Source organism: Mustela putorius, unplaced genomic scaffold (assembly GCF_011764305.1).
Source record: "Mustela putorius furo isolate JIRA1106 unplaced genomic scaffold, ASM1176430v1.1 tig00003858_pilon_pilon_pilon, whole genome shotgun sequence".
NCBI lineage: Eukaryota > Metazoa > Chordata > Mammalia > Carnivora > Mustelidae > Mustela > Mustela putorius.
The window spans coordinates 6,171,923-6,194,110 of record NW_025422010.1 but is presented as its reverse complement, the minus strand read 5'-3'; the positions used below and the strand labels follow the sequence as shown (position 1 = coordinate 6,194,110).

General features: G+C 37.9%; 1 protein-coding gene across 4 annotated transcripts in view; it reads right to left on the bottom strand.

The window, feature by feature from the left end:
* The window catches only part of PTPN2 (protein tyrosine phosphatase non-receptor type 2), an 86,809-nt gene that overhangs the window by 63,090 nt on the left and 1,531 nt on the right, over window positions 1–22,188 (bottom strand). For all 4 annotated transcript variants that reach the window (XM_004742672.3, XM_004742673.3, XM_004742670.3 and 1 more), the window contains exon 2: window positions 1,763–1,853. In XM_004742672.3, coding sequence (XP_004742729.1) covers window positions 1,763–1,853 — 91 coding nt within the window. The remainder of the gene's footprint in view (window positions 1–1,762; window positions 1,854–22,188) is intronic.

The window sequence follows — 22,188 nt, the reverse complement described above, 5'->3', positions numbered from 1 at the left end:
TAAGAGAAACGTAATATTTAGAAAGTAATTTATAATAAACATGAAATATTTTTAAGAGATTACTTCTCATTTGATTTGTCCAAAATTAGACAATACACTTTTTCATGGAAATGTACTTGATCAACGGAAAGAAGAATGTTCTGTTCCTTTAAGAAAGAAAGTATGGACCTTTACCCCAGTACATTTTCTTTTCCTTTTTTTTTTTTTTAAAGATTTTATTTATTTATTTGACAGAGAGAGAGAGAGAGAGATCACAAGTAGGCTGAGAGGCAGGCAGAGAGAGGGGAAAGCAGGCTCCCTGCTGAGCAGAGTACCCGATGCAGGGCTCCATCCCAGGACCCTGAGATCATGACCTGGGCCAAAGACAGGGCTCAACCCACTGAGCCACCCAGGCGCCCCGCCCGACCCAGTACATATTCAGTAGAATATCCATACGGTCCTAACAAGGAAGACAACGTATATAAGGATATACAATCTGTAGCCTTGAGTAGAGTGAGATTATTCAGCCTACACGGGAGGTCTCAGCACACTAGCACCCTACCCTTGCCAACTAGCGGAAAGAATCACAAACAAGTAGGAAACAAAATGTGATGAACTCAGTATTTTTTTTTTTTACATCCCTACTAACAAGCAGCCCTAAAGAAAAGAACCATGCCCACTAAAACCTAATATGGAATAACATTATAGAATAATAAGTAGTAATTTAGTATTTGAACAAATGGTATCAATCAGAACAAAAGTTAAAATCACCTCAGGCTAAATACATTTTTAAAGCTGTGGTGTGACACCTATTCACAGAATTGTGTACATGCACAAGTATGTACATCAGAATCCAAATGTTCGGCCCAAGGGAACTGGTACATAAAAGAATGGCATATTAAAGATGCTACCAAAGCCACTGAAAGACTTATGATAGGAGAATGCTTACAGTGTATTGTGAGGTGGGAAAAGAGCTACAATTAATATGCGAGGGCTTCTAATTTTAAATTTAAAAGAATGTATATAGGGGTGTCTGGGGACTCAGTCAGTTAAGCATCTGACTCTTGGTTGGGTGACTCCTGGTTTCAGCACAGGTCATGATCTTAGGACTGAGAGACAGAGCTGCAAGTCAGGCTCAGTGTTCAGCATGGAGCCTGCATGAGATTCTCTCCTTCTCCCTATGCTCCTCCCCTTTGCATGCGCACTTGTGCTCTCTCTCAAATAAATTAAATATTTGAATAAATAAAAGAATGTATATATGTGTTTATTCAGAAAAAATACAAAAAAAAATATAAACCCAGAAGTTTTAAATTTGTTTTTAAATCATGAGGTTTTTCTCTTTTACACATTTCTGTTTTAAAAGTTTTCTACAGAGAGTATATACTACTTTTATAATGTGGGGGGGGAAAGAAAACTACACTGATAAATATTTTCAATAATATTTAAAAGGTTATGGAATAATAAGAAATTTACATATACAAATACACATATACATATATATGATTACCATTAATTTAAAAAAAAGAATTATGCATAAGAAAAAAAGTAAGAAATACACTGAAATAACAGTGGCTGTGTTTAAAGGATACAATAATTATAGGCAATCTTCCTTCCTTCTACTATTTTTTGTCTTGAAATTTTTCTTTAAAGAATATGTATGATGTTAATATGAAGAAAACCACTGTACTTATCAACCCTAATCCCAAACCTTCTTTTTCATTGTACTGTACCTCCTAAAACAAACCCACAAATATATACATGCACACAAACCCAACGTACTTACATGGGCTTACATCTCTGTATCTGTTTCGATTTCTGTTTTCTGGAAACTTGGCCACTCTATGAGGATAGTCATGGGACTCATTGCGAATTTCCTTAAAATAACAAAAATACATTTTAATATTCCTCTTAAATTGAGCAAAACAGATACTTTCCAGTATAAAGTAACATTTATCAAGCACTGATGAAATGCCAAGTACAACACAAAGCTCACTGTCTACATTATCTCATTCAGTTCCTACAACACCAACAGGAAAAACTATCATCTCTGTTTTATATGTGAGGGATGACAGGCTTCGAGAGGTGAAACAATCTGCCAAATGTCATAACGCCAGTAAGTGCCAGACCTCAGGACTGAACACGGTCCTTCAGGCACAATGTCTCTGCTCTGGATGTATTCATATATTGCCACGTAATGATTCAACCCCTACAAGCAACATTAGACACTTTATGCAACACAAACTAATGCAATGGAGGTATCTAAGGCTAATCACATCATACTCTGATTTCTTACTAAGCTTTCAATAATATCTACTTCTATTTTGGAGTTTCTATCTTAAAACTTTCATCTATTTCTTCACCTTCATGCCATATTACTGTTACTTTGAGTCCAGAAATATCCTCAAATTTTATTTCTAGAGCCATAAATGCTTAGCAACCACCACTAGGTCAGAGGCTCATTTTAGGACCCTTACAGTTCTCTGTGTTCCACTAGGGAAGAAATTCTATGAGGGTACAGCTGTACTAAGCACTCAGCTATCTGGTGTATCCAACATGAACAGCCCCCCCCCAACTCAAAGAGAACACATTATTCTGAGAATGCAGACTAAACCAGAAACACCCCCAAAAATGTGCATCAACAGCAAAAATTAATTTGATTTGTTTTCACACTATCACATGTGAGAAAAAGCATTTTAAAAGTGAGGGGCCACATGATTTTATAAAGTAAGCATCAATAAATTACTCAAGTCACTTTTTTTTCTATTTATAGATGTTTAGTTTAATAAATGTATTCCTAAATAATTAATTTTGATTGAAAACCCTATGTATTTTTTATAATTTTTTAATCCTTCTTTATTTTTTTAAATTTCTTTTCAGCGTAACAGAATTCATTGTTTATGCACCACACCCAGTGCTCCATGCAATACGTGCCCTCCTTAATACTCACCACCTGGCCCCCCCAACCTCCCACGCCCCGCCCCTTGAAAACCCTCAGATTGTTTTTCAGAGTCTATAGTCTCTCATGGTTCATCTCCCCTTCCAATTTCCCTCAACTCCCTTCTCCTCTCCGTCTCCCCTTGTCCTCCATGCTATTTGTTATGCTCCACAAATAAGTGAAGCCATATGATCACTGACTCTCTCTGCTTGACTTATTTCACTCAGCATAATCTCTTCCAGTCCTGTCCATGTTGATACAAAAGTTGGGTATTCATCCTTTCTGGTGGAGGCATAATACTCCATAGTGTATATGAACCACATCTTCCTCATCCATATCTAGTAGCGAGATTGAAGCAGTGATCAAAAACCTCCCAAAAAACAAGAGCTCAAGTCACTTCTTGACAAATGCTCCTACTATGGATTTCCTGGCCTCTTGTATGCCACCAGCCCCAGAATAGGTAACTTTCGTTTGTCTTTTCACCCACTGGGCCTTCTAAGATGCAGAGAGTAAGGAACACAGACCTCCTCTCACTGGGTCACACTGCATGTGCAAAGAACATGTGGAACACAACCCATGTTGGTATTGCCACTTTGGAAAATGCAATCTGCCACAAACACACAATAGAAACACATACACATACATGCTATAATTGTTGCTACTGATTTTTTAATGCTTCTCTCTCATCCAGCAATCTTACTGAGCACTCTAATATTCTGTAGTGACTGTGGATTTCTCAGTATTACCAAACAGTTGTAATTCTGTCTCTTCCCTGTATTTTTTTAAATTTCTTATTTCTTTTTCTTATCTAATCCCATTGGCTAAAATTGATTATTCAATGTCATATAGATATATTTTTCCCCGATTTTGAAACAACTGCTACTAAGGTTTAACCATTAGGCATAATATTTGCTTTGTGTTGCTGATCAATAGATACCCTTTTCAAGTTAAGATACTTCTCTTTAATTTCTAGTTGGCTAAACATCTTTTATCATGGGTGGGTGTTGAACTGTATTCAGTGTTTTCCCTGCATTTATGGAAGTGATCATATAGCTGTTCTCCTTTACTCAGGTAGGTGTTGAATTACAATTTACACATTTTCACTTAGTAATATGCCTTTAAAGTTCCTCCATGTCCTTTCATGGCTTGATAGCTCATTTCTTTTTAGTGCTGAATAATATCCCATTGTCTAGAAGTACCACCACTGTTTTATTTAAGATGTACACATCTATGTTTTTAAGTTAAACTGACCCCTAATTTTCTATTTTCATATGACTTAATTCAGTTCCAGTATCAAAGTTATACAGCCTCATATATTAATTTGGACAGAAATATTACCTTTCGGTTTCAAAAACTTTTCCAAGAAAGCATATAACAAATGTAATTTGCTGAAAAGATGTAAAAGTGTCAACTATTCCAACACGTTAATTATATTAAGCTTTTATATGTTAAGTAATAAATTTTACATGTAAAATTAAATACATTCAGGTCTAGGCTTATATTTATTTGATAACTTCATACACTTTATAGAGTTGAAACACTACAAAGTAATTTTTTAAAAAGATTTTATTTATTCATTTGAGAGAGATACAGAGACAAAGAGAGCAAAAGCAAGGGGAGCATAGAGGGAGAGGGAGAATCAGACTCCTTGCTGAGCTGGGAGCCTGACATGGAGCTTGATCCCAAAATCTGGAGATCATGACCTAAGCCAAAGGCAGTCATCAAACCTTCTGAGCCACCCAAGCGCTCCTACCAAGTAATTTTATATTGCAAATTAGTAACTGACATAAAAGAAAAATATTAATTTAAAATAATACTAAAACAGGGACACCTGAGTGGCTCAGTTGGTTAAGTGCCTGCCTTTGGCACAGGTCACAATCACAAAGTACTGGGACTGAGCCCTACATTAGGTTCCCTGCTCAGCAGGGAGCCTGCTTCGCCCTCTACCCCCTACCCCCAACTTGTGTTCTCTCTTGCTGGTGCGTGCGCTCTCTTAATAAATAAAAATATTTTTTTTAAAAAATTAAAAATTACAAAATAAAAACATACTTTAACAGTTGTCTGTTAATAGCTTTTCTGTATCAAATGTAGAGAAAACAAACTGGCAAGAATAAAAAATTCTGGTAATACGAGGCAGATGATAGTATTCTCATACATTATTGCTGAATGTAAACAGATACAATGTTTGGGAATGATTTAATAAGATCATACATTTGACCCACCAATTTTTTTTTTTTAAGATTTTATTTATTTATCAGAGAGAGGGGGGGAGAGAGCGAGCACAGGCAGACAGAATGGCAGGCAGAGGCAGAGGGAGAAGCAGACTCCCCGCTGAGCAAGGAGCCCAATGTGGGACTCGATCCCAGGATGCTGGGATCATGACCTGAGCCGAAGGCAGCTGCTTAACCAACTGAGCCACCCAGGCGTCCCAGACCCACCAATTTTATCCTCAAGGAATTTATATCACATAGCCACCCACCTGTGTGCAAAGATTTATGGACAAGGATGTTCACTGTACATAAGAGTGAAAAATTAGCAAAAATGTTAAATGATCTTCAGGAGTGAACTGGTGAGATAAATTATAAGGCACCAATGCCTTATAATTTATAACGGAAAAGGAAACAAGGAAAAAGGACAAGTGCTACATATAGTGATATGAAAAAATTTCAAGGAAACAATGAAATGAACAATTTCACTGCATAGTGAAAAAAGTACAAAACAATACTGCACTCATGGTGGGGAGGGAACAATTCACTCAAACATAAATATGCCTAGAATACAGTGAATAATTCTAAGAGGATGAGAAATTAGTAAATTTTGGGGAGAGGCTGAACATCTAGGGAAGAGTACGGATTTATGCAATAAAAATTTATTTTCACTGTGAAATATTTCAAGTAGAAATATATATATTATCACATCCATTTTACCATCAGTGAGATTAAACACTTATTGCCACTTTTGACTATCTGCTTCAAATCTTTATTTTTAAAAATTTATTTATTTTAGAGAGAGAGAGAATGTGTGTTTGCACACACAAGTGAGAAGGGGGAGTGGGAGAGAGAGAATCTCAAGCAGACTCCACACTAAGCATGGAGCCGCCTTCATGGGGCTCAATCCCATGGCCCTGAGATCACGACCTGAGCAGAAATCAAGAGTCAGATAACTAACTGACTAAGCCACCCAGGTACCCCAAACCCAACACATTTCTTAAGTTTATTCTTAAGCATTTAAAAAAAAATTATTTTTAACTGATCTCAATAGGACTACACTTTTTTCTCCCTTAATCAGTAAGGATGGATTTCATAGTATTACATTCCCTCATACTGACCATCTTTACAGTCCCAAAATAAATTTGGGAATGGTGTTCTAACTGTATCCCTAGATAATACCTCATAATATCATTAGAATTTTAGGATTATAATCATAAGTAAAATTAAACTGCCTATTTGGAAGGGGAAGGGAAGATGCTTACTCATCTATTTTTATCTTTCCTTTGTATTCAATCTGACCCTCTAAAACTTTATTTTACTTTGTTTTTTTAGCTTGAATGAAATGCTTGCTTAGCCCACTAATATCCTTCTTTCCTTCTTGCTTTAGAGACTTTTCAAATCCTATTAAGCTTAGAAGAGTGTCATCTCATTATTTTCTAGAGTCTTTAATGGTATATTGATTTCTTCTTTTACCCAAAAATGATTCGCAACGGCTGTTGTTTTCTATATGTTATGCTTCCTTATTTCCTATTTCCCGTTGTTTTCTGTATTAATCAAGTTTTCTTTGTTCCTCTTTCCCTCTAGTAATTTAGAAGTAAAAGTACCACTCCTATTCTACTGGGAATCAGTCTTAAAATTTTGTAAAAGCCATGTTTGAACTTGTATTTTTCTACTAATGTGAAAGCATCTATCAATAAATCCCTACTGGTAGGAGTGCCTGGGTGATTCAGTCGGTTAAGTGTCTGCATTCAGCTCGGATCATGATCTCAGGGTCCTGGGATGAAGCCCCAAGAGCAGGGAGCCTGCTTCTCCCTCTCCCAAATAAATAAAATCTTTAAAAAAAAATCCCTACTGATAAAAATCTACAGTACAATTATCATATTTCACTTCCTTCTTCCTACAGCCCAATCCCCCATATTTTCTTGAAATAATCTAGAACTTCGGATCCATATTTTTTACACTTTCAATTATTTCAAAATTAATTTCTTACCACTTGCAGTAAGGTTTACAACAGTATTTACAATTACTTAACGTTAACTCTAGAGTTTACCTGGCTTCACTGCCCAAATCTGCGTTCTATACCTATTTCATTTCTCTCAGCTCTTGGGTGACATTTCTCCATTATCTTCTGGCATACACTGTCAGAGTGCATAAGTCTGATGCAAAACTGACAGGTTCTTCTCTCCACATAACTTGTTTTTCTACGTTACAGGGTTTTGTCTTCTATCCTGTTACTTGGAAAATTCATTAAGACACACCTAGGTTTTTATGCTTTTTTAATATATTCTTTTTTTTTAAAGGTTTTATTTGTTTATTTGACAGACAGAGATCACAAGTAGGCAGAGAGGCAGGCAGAGAGAGAGAGAGGGAAGCAGGCTCCCTGCTGAGCAGAGAGCCCAATGCGGGACTCGATCCCAGGACCCTGAGATCATGACCTGAGCCGAAGGCAGCGGCTTAACCCACTGAGCCACCCAGGCGCCCGCTTTTTTAATATATTCTTGATGAAGACTTTGTGGTCCCCTTTAATCTTGAAATTCAAGGCTTTCTTCAGCTCAGAAACACTCTTCCATTTATGTCTTTGGTCCCTGCTTCATCTCCGGGTCCTCTGTTCTCTTTCAGAACCACCTAACACAGAGATTTGAGACTTTTATGTGTTTTAAGTGTTCTCTCATAATTTTCACTTTAAATATCTCTTTCCTGAATTCAGATTTTTCTCATGCTAACTTGGTATTCTGCATTATTTTGCTAGTGAACCTTAAGTTTTTTTCAACAATTATGTTTTATAAGTTTAAGAACTCCTTCCTGTTCTCGGTTTATTTTTATAACTTGCTCTAGTTTTGGGAATCTGAATTCCAGTTTCCCCTATTTCATATACTATTCCACATGCTCTAAATGATCCAACTAGTCTCACTTTCTTGAGGTGTTGAACTTTCCATATGTTTAACATTTGTTTGCTCATCTTCACAGAGAGTGCAGGCATCAACTTTCACCCAAGCTTTTGTAGATGCTCACACTGTTTTATATCAAAATCCCCTAATTCTTGGAATTGGAGGAAACTGGTCAAGATACAAACTTCCAGTTATAAGTAAAATAAGTATTGCAGAGGAAATGTACAACAGGATGACTAGAGCTTAACACTACTATGTGATGCAGAGGAAAGTTACTGAGATTAAATCCTAAAAGTTCTCCTCACAAGGAGAAAACTGTTTTCCTTCCTGTCTTTTCCTTTTATTTTATTTATATGAGAAGATGGATGTTAGCAGAACCTATGTGGTAATCATTTTACAATACATATAAATCAAACCACCATGCTGTACACGCCTTAAATGTAAACAGTGATGTATATATGTATATCAGTCATTTCCCAAGAAAACTGAAAAAACAAAACAAAAAAACCCTCTAAGTCTCAAGTATATGGATAAGACCCTTCTCTGGTGACAAATAATAATGTAGATTTTTCCTCTTATCACTGCATTTTGGTCATTTCGATAATAAGTAAGAACAACAAAAAAGCCTCTATTGCATGGGATTAAGAACCTGAAAATTTATATCCATTTCTCATGATCGATCTATCACTGTTCTTGTTGTCGATGTTTACGGCTATTTGTACCGCTCTATCTAACAATCTTCTCTTTTTTTATACTCAGACCTCAGAATTTTCCTTAAGACTATCGTAAGTGCCATAAGAAAAGTATGTTCACATTTAAAATAAACACAGAGGGATGCCTGTGTGGCTCAGCTATTAAGCATCTACCTTTGGCTCAAGTCATGATCCCAGGGATCTGGAATGGAGTCCCCATGGCATGGGACTCCCTGCTCAGCAGGGAGCCTGCTTCTTCCCCTCCCCCCCTCCCTCCTCCCCCTGCCTGGGCACTCTGTCAAATAAATAAATAAAACCTCAAATAAACACACACACACACACACACACACACACAGATGCATACAAAATAAACATGGAAAGTAGATTTACTTTCACCTCGGGGAGTAAAGAGCACAGTGCACGAATAAACCCAAAAGATGACCAGGAGGGGTGCCAGCCGGCTTAGCTGGTGAAGCATGCAACTCTTGATCTCTGGGTTGTTAAGTTCGTGTCCCACACTGGGCGCAGAAACTTAAAATGAAGACTTACCAAAAAACAAAAACAAAAACAAAAACTAGGAGTATGCCACATAAACAAGTAGAGAATGACAGGTCTAAGTAGACAAAACAGCTTGTGCCAAGTCATTAAGATGCAAAAGTACATAAAAATAAACAAATAAAAAAAATAAACAAAAGAAAGAATGAATAACTGATGTCTTGCAAGAAGTATAAGCACCACAGAACTTGTGGTGCACAAGAGAGGAAAATGCAAGAAATGAGGATGAACAAGCATAGAGATGAGATTATACAGTCATTTGTTCATGTTTCATTCACCCAATATACATAAAGGAATTCTGCAAATTATAAGGATGGTACTCTAAATGGCAGGAAGAGGAAGGAAAAAGGGATGGGATATTCAGGAAACAGTATGATAAAAGCAGGCAATTATTTAGGAAAAAAAAAAAAAACTGGTCAGGAACAAGACAATGATTCCCAATTTCACCACTTCTTTTTTTTTTCCCCAGGATTTTATTAATTTATTTTAAAATTTTTATTTTTAAGTAATCTCCACACCTAACCTGGGGTTAGGTGAGTTTGAGTTTGAAACTCACAACCTCAAGAACAAAAATCACACACTCTACCAAATGAGCCAGTCAGGTATCCCACACTTTCACTACTTCTATTCAACAGAGTACTGAAATTTTAGCCAGAGTAACTGTACTATAATAAATAAATAGGCATTCAAATTGGAATGGAAGTTGTAAAACTATCTTTATTCACAAATGACATGACCTTATATGTAGAAAATCCTAAAGAACCCACCCACACACACAAAAAAAAACAAACCTGTTAATAAATTCAGCAAAGCAGCAGAACACAAAATCAACATACAAAAGTCAGTATTTCTATACACTAGCAATGAAGCCAAAGAAGGAAATTAAGAAAACAATCCCATTTACAACAGAATCAAAAAGAAGTGTTCTGAATAAACTTAACCAAAAAAGTGAAAGGTTTGTACACTGGAAACTACAAAACACAGATGAAATTAAGGATAACCTAAATAAATACAAAGAAATCCTGTATTCATGAATTGGAAGATTTAAATACTAAGAATACAAAACTACCTAAAGTGATACACTCATTCAGTGTCATCTCTATGAAAATTTCAGTGACAAATATGCAGAAATGGAAAATCTCATCCCAATATTTACATGGAATTTCACAGGACCCTGAATAGCCGAAATAATCTTGAAAAAGAGTAACAAAGTTGGAGGACTCACACTTCCTGATTACAAAACTTACTGCAAAGCTATAGTTAAATGTTACCAGTGTGGTATGGCATAAAAACAGTCACAGAGATCAATGGAATAGAATACAAAGTTCAAAAATAAACTCTCAGATCTACAGTCATTTGATTTTCAACAAGCAAGCAAATTCAATGTGGAAAGTCTTTCAACAAGTGATGCAGGGAAAACTGGATATCCACATGCAAAAAAAATGAAGCTGACTTTCACCATACAAAAATTCACTAAAATGGATCAAAGACCAAATGTAAGAGCTAAAACAATAAAACTCTTGGAAGAGAGCATAGGCACTGAAAGTCATCATCTTAGATTTGGTAATGGTTTCTTAAATTATGACACCAAAAGCACAGGTGACAAAAAAAATAAAATAAAATACACTGGGCTTCAACAAAATTAAAATCTCTGTTCATCAAATGACAATACACAATTAAAAGGAAACACACAGCTTCGGAAAAAATATTTGCCTATCATGTATCTGACAAGAGATTAATAACCACAACATACAAAGAATTCCTACAATTCAACAACAAAAGGAAAAACAATGTAAAAATACACAGACATCTATTAGAATGGCCAAAATCTGGAACACTGAGAACACCAAAAGTTGACAAGGATATAAAGCATAATAACTCTCATTCATTGTTGGTGAGAATACAAAATGGTACAGCCACTTTGGAAAACACTTTGGTGGTTTCTCACAAAACAAAACATACTCTTACCATATGATCCAGTAATTGCACTCCTTGCTATTTACCTAAAGAAGATGAAAACTTATGCTCACAGAAAAACCGGACATAGCAGCTTTGCGTACAACTGTCTAAACTTGGAAGCAACCAAGATGTCCTTCAGTAGATGAATGGAAAAACAGTGTTACATCCAGACAATGGAGTATTACTCAGTGTTCAAAAGAAATGAATTATCATGCCATGAAGACATGTAGGAACCTTAAATGCATATTACTAAGTGAAAGAAGCCAATTTGAAAAGGCTACTTACTATATGATTCCAACTATATGACGTTTTTGGAAAAGGCGAAACTATGAAGACAGTAAAAAGATCAATAATGGTTACTGGGGTTGGGGAAGGGGGTAGGGATGAATAGGGAGAACACCGGACTTTTATATATGATGCCATAATGATGGACACATGGATACATTTGCCCAAAGCCTCAGAATGTATGCCACCAAAAATGAACCCCAAGGGGCATCTGGGTGGCTCAGTGGGTTAAAGCCTCTGCCTTCGGCTCAGGGCATGATCCTGGGGTCCTGGGATTGAGCCCCACATGGGACTCTGTGAAGCGGGGAGGCTGCGTCCCTTCCTCTCTCTGCCTGCCTCTCTGCCTTACTTGTGATCTCTCTCTGTCAAATAAATAAAATCTTTACAAACAAACAAAAAAGAACCCCAATGTAAACTAGGGATTTTGGATATTTATATCAATGTAGGCTCATCAATTATAACAAGCATACCATTCTGGTGGGGGATTTTGATAATGTGGAAGGCCGCATATGTGGGGGCAGGAGGTACATGAGAAATTTCTGCAGCTCCCCCTCAATTTTGCTGTGAACCTAAAACTACTCTAAAAAAAAAAAAATGAAGTCTTGGGTGTCTGGGTGGCTAAGCTGGTTAAGCATCTGCCTTTGGCTCAAGTCATGATCTTAGGGTCCCAAGATCAAGTCCCATATTGGGCTCTCTGCTTAGCAGGGAGTCTGCTTCTCCTCCTACTCTCCCTCTGTGCTCTCCATCTCTCTCAAATAAATAAATAAATTTTTTTTTTAAAAAAGGGTTTAAAAAAAAGTTGTCTTAGGAAAAAAACAGGCGAAGGAACTGAACAGACATTTCTCCTAAGATACACAGTTAGTCAATAAACACAGGAAAAAGATACTTGACATCCTTAGTCATTACAGAAATGCAAATATAAACCACTTCATACCTACTAGCAAGACTATAATTTTAAAAATGGAAAATAACAAGTGTTTGTGAGAATATAAAGAAATTAGAATCCTCAAACACTGCTAGTGGGAACATAAAACGTTGCAGCCACCAAAGAAACCATTTAGCTAAACACAGAATTACCATATTATCCAGCAACTCCACTTCCAGGTCCAAATCCAAAAGAATTAAAAAACAAGGATTCCAATGCCTATATGCACAGCAATGTTCATAGCTGAATTATTCACAGCAGTCCAATAGTGAACACAACCTAAGTGTCCATTAACAGATGAATGGAGAAACAAAATGTGGTATATACGCACAAAAAAAATTAGTCAGCCATAAAAAGGAATGAAGTTGGTAACAGGCTACAAAAACATTGCTCAACCTTGACAACCTTATGCTAAGTGAAATAAACCAGATACAAAGGGACCAACATATGATTCCACTTGTATGAGGTATCTAGAAGAGACAAATTCACAGATAGAAAGTAGAGCAGAAGTCACCAGGGGAAGGGGGAAATAAGGAGTTATTGCTTAATGGGTACAGAGTTTCTATTTGGGGTGCTGAAAGGGTTTTGGAAACGGTGGTGATGGTTGCACAACATTATAAATGGAATCAATGACATTGAATTGTATACTTACAAATGGCTAAAATGGAATATTTTGTTATATATATTTTATACAAAAAAATTAATTGGATGTCTACCTCATCCCTTTTATCAGAATAAAGTCCTGGTTGAAGAATCATTTAAACATTAAAAAAAAAAAAAAAGAAACCATAAAATTGTAGAAGAAAATTTTTTGTAATCATAGACTAGACAAGGTCTTTCTAAGCCATGGTGCAAAAATCTAGAAAAAGCTGATAAATCGGATTTCATAAAAATTTAAATTTTCTACATAAAAAATACCACAAACATGGCCAAAAAGTTGAAAATTGAAAAAAAATTAAAATTGAAAAAATATTAAAATTGAAAAAATATTTGCAATATACGACAAAGACTTAACTTCATTAATGTGTAAAGAACTCCTATGTATTAAAAAGAGAAAGGAAATACAATTGGCTTTTTCAAAAGAGAAGCTGTTCAATGGCACTCATTACAACAAAACTGCAAATTATAACTACAGTAAGACTATTTTTCACCTCTCAGATAAAGATCAGAAAGTTAGATGATGTAACTGGGTAGAGGTCAAAGAGTATAAGGAAACAAGCACTTTCTTACACCAATGATGGAAGTGTACATTGATAAAACTTCTTTGTAAGGTTATTCATTGCAACATTGTTTTTAAATAGCTGACGACTAGAAATAATCTACAAGCCCATAGATCAATGGTTAAATAGTGAGTACTATTAAAATGTTAAAATGAACACAGCTAAATGGAAGGATTTCCAATAACAGATTAAGTGAAAAAAAAAAAAGCAAGGTGTAGAACATTGTGCTAGTATTTGTTTTGTAGGAGTGCGATGGAGGGAGAAAGGGAAGCAGGCAATGATTAAAACATAAATCATGCAGAAGCAGGTCTCACTGTCATGACGGGACTTCAGTTTTCTCAGGTGACCCCAGCATACCAGCCCTTGACTAGGAACAGAGTGGTCACACTCTGGAAGCCATACAACCTAAGTCCAACCCATCTAAAGAATTTCTGGAAGTACGATTAAATAGGTGACCCTCGAACAAAATGGTATTTTTTCTTCCTTATGATTTTTTTTTTTTCAGATTTTATTTATTTGACAAAGAGAGACACAGTGAGAGAGGGAACACAGCAGGGGGAGAGGAAGAAGCAGGCTTCTCAAGAAGCAGGGAGTCCGATGTGGGGCTCGATCCCAGGACCTTGGGATCATGACCTGAGCCAAAGGCAGACGCTTAACGACTGAACCACCCAGATGCCTCCTCTTCCTTATGATTTTAATAACATTTTCTTTTCCCTAGCTCACTTTGTTATAAAAATACACTATAAAATACACACAACATAAAAAATATCTTAACTATGTCTTTGGTAAGGCTTCCAGTCAACAGTGGGCTAATAATAACTAAGTTTTAGGGAGTTAAAACTTATATGTGGACACCCCTAACCCTGTATTGTTCCAGGGTCAACTAGAAACTGCAAAGAGGAACTGACAGCTTTCAGAGTATAAAACTGTTCAAATACAGTGAAAGAATAAAATAATTCGGTATGAGATTTTCTTCAAAGGAATGAAAGCAGTCTGAAACAAAATTATAAATGCTCAGTGAAATAAACCAAATTAGGGGCGCCTGGGTGGCTCAGTGGGTTAAGCCGCTGCCTTCGGCTCAGGTCATGATCTCGGAGTCCTGGGATCGAGTCCTGCATCGGGCTCTGTGCTCAGCGGAGAGCCTGCTTCCCTCTCTCTCTCTGCCTGCCTCTCCATCTACTTGTGATTTCTCTCTGTCAAAAAAATAAATAAAATCTTTAAAAAAAAAAAAAAAAGAAAGAAACCAAATTAAATTGACAGAGGAAGAGCATATTAAATCAGACATACTGGTTGCAAAAGGAGTAAGAAGAGTGCATTAAAACAAACATGAAGGGGCACCTGGATGGCTCAATATGCTAAGCTTCTGTCTTCAGTTCAGGTCATGATCCAGGGTCCTGGGATGGAGCCCTGCATCAGGCTCTCTGCTCAGCAGGGAGCCTGCTTCCTCCTCTCTCTCTGCCTCTCTGCCCACTTGTGATCTCTGTCAAATAAATAAAATCTTAAAAAAAAAAAAAAAAAAAACCATGAAAATACCGCACTGAAAAAGTACCAGAAATTCACAGATAAAGTGTCTAATCAGAAATCAGTTTCTCGACCAGGACTTCTTTCCCAGAGGTCATCAACCCCAACAGTTTGAAATCGCATGCTAAAATTTAGAGGATTTTATGTATGTAGGCATTCGTCTCATTCATAGGTTTCATTTTAAAGGTGTTTAAAGATGTTTTAAGATCTTTAAGGGTTTATTTATTTATTTATTTGACAGGAGACGGGGCGTGGGGATGGGAAGGCAGAAGCACAAGAAGTAGACTCTGCTGAGCAGAGAGCCCCACATACGGCTCAATCCCAGGACCCCAGGATCATGACCTGAGCCTAAGGCAGATGTTAACTGACCAAGCCACCCAGGCACCCCTATGTTTAAAATCTAAAATCAAGGATTTACCATTAAGCCAAAACAACTGCCTGAACATTACTACTACTATACCATAAACAGAACATTAAATTAGCACTACATTAAATACATTTAAAATAGCATCACATTCATTTTCAACAACTATTTCAGATAGTAGCCAGGCAAGCTAGAACATCATTAATTACAACATCTGCGTATTCAACTCAGAACAACAAAGTCAGAATTTACATTCTTTAAAATTATCCTGCAGAACCCTATTTCCTCCTCAGTTATCAGCTGCTATGTTTTTTAAATTTTACATGCTAGACTGACACAGTACAGCTAAGCATGCTCCCCAGAATAATGTAGAGTATTACAAAAGTTCTAATATGCCAGTTAGTTTAACCAAGCCCCTATGGGGTGCCTGGGTGGCTCAGCTGTTGAGTGGCCAGCTCTTGACTTCGGCTCAGGTCATGATGTCAGATTTGTGGGATCAAGGCCCCACACTTGGTTCTGTGCTCAGCACAGAGTCTGCTTCTTTCCCTCTCCCTCTGCTCCTCTCCAATTGCGCTCTTCATCTCATAAATAAATCAATTTTTTTGAAATGAAAAAAATAAACAAGCCCCAACAAACAGCCCTCAAGAAACAGTGACTTAGAGCACTAAGTGATCAAGCAGGGAGACAGAACGACAGAACAGGAGACTGCAAGAGTTGTCACAGGTCTCCAACTGGAACAAGGAATTATGTGCATAGTAGCGATCTGGGAGTAGCTTTGAGTTCTTGGAGATTCCAGTTAAAATCAAGAAATTGAGGGGCGCCTGTGTGGCTCAGTTGGTTGAGCATCTGAATTTTGACCAGTTCATGATCTCAGGATTGTAAAATAGAGCCCCATCATCAGGCTCCACACTGCCTGTAGAGCCTGCTTAAGATGCTCTCTCCTACAAATAACAAACAAACAAACAAAAACAAGAAATTGGAAAAGGCAAGCTAGAAAGCCTAGGACAAAGGTGACTGTCTGGATTTCCACAATTACAGACAGGTATCAGTAACTATAGAACATACATCAGAGCCAAAACAGTTATAATTTCTAGTTATATATTCTCTACAGGGTCACCGTTCCCAAGGCTGCTTTCCCTTAAAGCAGCGGCCCTTACCTATGAAGGAGTCACAGAGATCCATAGCAGAACAAAAGCTATTGAATCACCTAGAAACAAAATACTGAAACACACTCACACATACACACAATTTAGCAGACAGTTTCAGGGGACTTGGAAATCACTGTCCAGTCTAACCCACAGATCCCAGATACTATTTTAAAGGCCTCCAGTCCCAAAATGACCCGACCTATTAAAACACATTCTGTTCTCTTCTTGCTACGAAAAATTTTAAATGATACAATCAGTGGCATTAATCTCAAGTAGATCTTAAGGAGAAAGCAATGTAAGTAGTCACAATGGCAAATTGGGATAACACAGAAATGAAAATCCTAAGGACTAAATTTGGGTCCGATCTGTGTCACTGTTGGGTATGGTGGCAACTGTATAGAAGTCCCAACCTCATGCTGGACAGGCATCTCCTCAGCTATGAATGAGGGGGCTGGAATACATCAAGGTGCTAACATGTTATTTATCTATTTTTAAGATTTTTAAGTAATCTCTACACCCAATGCAGGGCTTGAACTCACAACCCTGAGATCAAGAGGTACATGCTCAGGGCGCCTGGGTGGCTCAGTGGGTGAACCCTCTGCCTTCGGCTCAGGTCATGACCTCAGGGTCCTGGGATGGAGCTCCACATTGGCCTCTCTGCTCAACAGGGAGCCTGCTTCCCCTTCTCTACCTGCCTCTCTGCCTACTTGTGATCGATCTCTCTCTCTCTCTCTGTCAAATAAATAAAGAAATAAAATCTTTAAAAAAAGAAAAAAAGAAGAAGTGCATGCTCCACCAACTGAGCCAGGCAGGAGCCGCAAGGGGCCAACATTTTAAAAGGGGAGTGTGATTCTTTTGTTTAGTGAATGTCTCAGAACTACAGGCAAATGGTGGGGAAACAAAACAAAGCACCCCTCCAAAGAGCCTGACACACAAGTAGACAGTTCTAACACTATGTGATTCATACTCCAATAAAAGAATATAGAGGTTCAGGAATCACATAACTTTGCCTAAGGAGACCAGAGGCTAGTCTTAAAGAGGTTTCCTAGATATATAAGGCATAGAAAATACCCAACATATGTAAAGACTCCAAATATGAGAAAGCAGGCTATTTTCAAGGAAATTTAAGGAGTCTATAGAGAAGAGCACATGCAACCATGTGAAACCCCTAATCCTAACATTAAACAATTGTAGACAACGTGTAATACACACTGCAAAGGAAGTGTTTTAGTACAAGAGAGCTTTGCTTTGGGGCACCTGGGTGACACAGTGGGTTAAGCCTCTGCCTTCGGCTCAGGTCATGATCTCAGGGTCCCGGGATCAAGCCCCGAATGGGCTCTCTGCTCGGCAGGGAGCCTGCTCTCCCCCCACCCCCCACCTGCCTCTGCCTGCTTGTGATCTCTGTCAAATAAATTTTAAAAATTAAAAAAAAGAAAAAAGAAAAAAAAAGAAAGCTTTGGTTTATCCTATGGCTACCCACTATAAATATTAGAAAAATAGACTTCCCTTGATACTCTACTTCTAAAACTTGGCTGACTCACAAATGACTCTTAACTCTGGCAGTTCTCTGAACTACTAATTTCTAATAAAGAATAATGACCAGTTAAGAGTTTCACAGTTCCTAAACTCTGATTAGTCAACCAAATTCTTTCTGAGCCACCATTTACTAGAAACATTACTCCATAGCTTAGATGATTTTTTCTTTTCTTCTTCTTCTTCTTTTTTTTTTTTTTTTTTTTTGCCATTTCCCTACAGTTTCACTCCCTTCCCTGAAAGCTCGTAAAACTTCATTCTTTCTCTGCCCTTCTCATGCCCCGGCCTGATTCAGACAGCAATCACAGTGACTACAGACAAAAAAGAAAGCAATCATGACCATTTCTCAAAAAGCAGTTAACCTGAGACTACATTAATGTTTCATTAGTTTGTCAGTCAAACCAAATTAGACTTTTCCAGCAATCTCACTTCTGCCATTTGTGTCCTTTCGAGGCCAGTTCTTCCATCTATGTGCTCTTGCTCCCATCAGCACCTGCTTTTCAAGGTTTCTGGCACCAACAGTAATCCCTTCTATTTCTCAACTTCTAACCTCTCTCTTTAGGCTTACTTATCCTCCCCCTCTCCCAAGACACATCAAGTCAGGCTTCTCTGGTAAGAAGTCATTATTCAACAAAGATTTATCATGCACCTACTAAGTGCCTGATGTTGTGCAAGGCACTGCCACTGCCTGCATGAAGTTCTAATGAGACAATGCAGAAGAGAAATTCATAGTCTGTTCTGCTCTGACCCTGTAACTCATTCCTAAGAAACCTCCTATTACCAAAAGCTATGTTATAAAAGCAACTGTTCAAAACTGGGTAAAACGGAGTAAATAATCAATTCATTTTTCATTTCCTGCAAGACTTTCAATGAAAAGTAAAGCAAAAGTTCTCACACCACTAAGCAAGTCCAACTTCTAGTTGTATCTAGTTTTTGCCCAAGAGCAAAGCCTTTCTTTTCCTAATCCAATTAGCGCGGCCAAAAAAATTCACACAAATATCACCCAGTCTTGTGACAGACAAAGCAGAGAGCTCACTTAAGCATTTTTTCCCTACTCAAATAACAGTGGTTTGCTTAATGCAAATTTGTGTTCTCTAAATAATCTGCTGCACATTATAACCAACGCAATGCTATGAAAGGGGAAGTCGTGGAACACTATGGAGTATGTAACAGGGGATCATATCCTGCAGGGGAGGGGCAGGAAGGCCCTTCACTAAGGAAGTGAGACTTCAGGGATGAGTAGGAGGTAGTTAATGGGGAAAATAGGGGGAGAAGTTGTGCTAAAGCAGGAGAGCTACAATTATGAAGGCCCTCAGGGAGAACAGACACATACATTTCAAGGAATAGAGCCCAACGGAAGAGGGAATTAAGTCATATGGGAAGAAAAACCATGTGGTCTTGTGAGCCACAAAAGGATCTGAATTTTACATTATGAGCAGTGAAAAAAACCATTGAAGGTTTTCGGTAAGAAGGGACGTAACTGTATGTCACTTTAGCTACCTACCCCACTCCATCAGTCAGGTTAGGCTTCTTGAAAGAATGGTCTCCATTTACATGGTTATACTTCTTCCCACCTTCTCTTCTCCATGCTCAGCATCTGACTTTCGTACTCCACTGAAATTATTATCTTTAAAGGTATCTGAAGGCACCTGGGTAGCTCAGGTGGGCTAGGCATCAACTCTTGGTTTCGGTTCAGGTCAAGATTTCAGGGTTGTGAGATCAAGCCTCACACATTGGGCTCACACAGGGTAGGCATGGAGCCTGCTTAAGATTCTCTCTCTATCCCCCTCTCCCTCCCACCCTCTCTTTCTCCCACCTCTAAAAACAAAGCAAAACAAAAACACACTCACACAAAACAAAACAACACCAAATAATAAAAAATAAAGGTGTGATCATCCACTCCTTAAGTCAATGGGCCCTTTCAGTTTTGACTTTATTTTCCATCTGCTGCATGTGGCCCTCCTCACCATCAACTCCTTTCACACCTACCATCAATATTCCCCCACTTCCATGATTATTGCTCTCTAGTCTTTTTTGCAAGCTTCTTTCTTTACCTACACCCTTAATTGTTGTTGGCCTTCAGCATTTCCAAACCCTCCATATTTTCCCTAGATGACCTCATCCACAAATACCACCTATGTGCTCATGATTTCCAAAATCCTATTTACAGCTCAGACCTCCCTGAAGTCTGTATTTATATATTAAACTATTTCCATTTTGATGTCTTACAGGCATCTCAAACTGAATTAAACAGTTTCAAACATCTTATCCCCTTACCACTTCAAATCAGTATCTCCCCTTCATTCCTCCTGCCACTGCCTTAGTTCAGGAGGTCAACACTTCTCTTCTGGTTTATTCCAACAGAATATTTCCCTGTACTACCTGCCTACAGAGAGCCCCATCATTCGCACCAGTAGAACAATCTTACTAAAAAGAAAATATAGTAAAAGGATGCCTGGGTGGCTCAGTCGGTTAAGCATCTGCCTTTGGCTCAGGTCATGATCCCAGGGTCCTGGGACTGAGTCCCACACCGGGCTCCTTGCCCAGAGGGAAGCCTGCTTCTCCCACTGCCTGATGCTCCCCCTGCTTGTGCTCTCGCTCACTCGCACGCTGAAAAAAAATAATTAAAACCTTTAAAAAATAATAAAAATTTTTAAAAATATATAGTATGATCTTGCATGGTACTTCCAGGCTTAAAATTCCTCAATGAGTCCTATCAATTAGCTCCAACTCCATAGTCTGATCTACAGGCACCTAATAGCCTCTGTCTTACTCTCCAGCCTTATCCCTCCAGCACTTCAACTTCATTCCATACTCCTCACGAGGCTAATTTCTTGGTAGTCCTCTTGGTGTTCTACGCTCTGTACCTCTGCACACATTCCTTCCTTCTCTGGAACACTAATTCTTCTTCCCTTATTCTCTTCACCTAGCCAACTTGTCCTTCAAGACTTAGTTAAGGCCACACCTCCTGCAGAATCACTACCAGAATTTCCAGGTGCACCCCTTTGGGTGATTAGACAACACCCCATGCTTAAAACTAGCTTTTGCATTTCTTACTTTTATGTTTTCATCTTCTTACCATTTACTACTCCCAGTGGGATAGATCCTTGAGAGCTGGGACTCAGTCTAACACTGATACATAATAGATGTGTTAGGAGTGGATGAACGAAAATAGGGAATTGTGAAGCCATCAAAAGAACAAATCCTAGAATTGTGAGCTCCCCAAGAGAAGAAACTTTGCTTCATTCTCTGCAGAATCTCAATGGCCCAGAGCAGGACTGGTACACCACTGGTGCTCAGTACATATTTGTAGTAAAGCTGAATGTACATCCTAGAGTCAAAGGAAAACCTTTTTCAACACTTGCTTTCCATTACTAACTTTTTTGGTTTGGGACCAACTTTTATCATAACACCAGTATGTTTTGCATGATTTCTACTGACCAAACGAATGCTCTCCTTCTTCTGTTATGAAAAAAAATAATAAAAGCATTGACTAAACCACTAAAGGATTCCTGGGCACCAGTTCATGGAAGTGTTTCCTGAATTCCTTGAAATTTAATGTGAAATTTTCAGTGGATATAAGAAAGTCCATTTTTGTGGTGAGAGGGAATTACAGTTTTCATTAAGTTTTCAAATATATTAATGCTATCCCTACCACCCCAAAATCAAACTGCTTAACCAAAATATTAAGCTGAATTAAGCTGTAACATTCACCTTTTTCTTCTCAAATCTGGATTTTGATTTATCAGTAGCAACTTGGAGACAGTAGCTTCTATTTAAACAAATGTAACAGGAGAAGTCACACAGCTGGCAGGCTCTAACACAAAGATTCCTACCAGAATTTGCATTAAAAATTTTCTATAATTAGTAAAGCCATTACCAGCGTTCTCAAAAGTTAGTACTCTGTTCTAATATACTCTGTACTCAAGTGAACCAGGGTATTTATTACACTTCCTGCTAATGTGTTCAAGAAA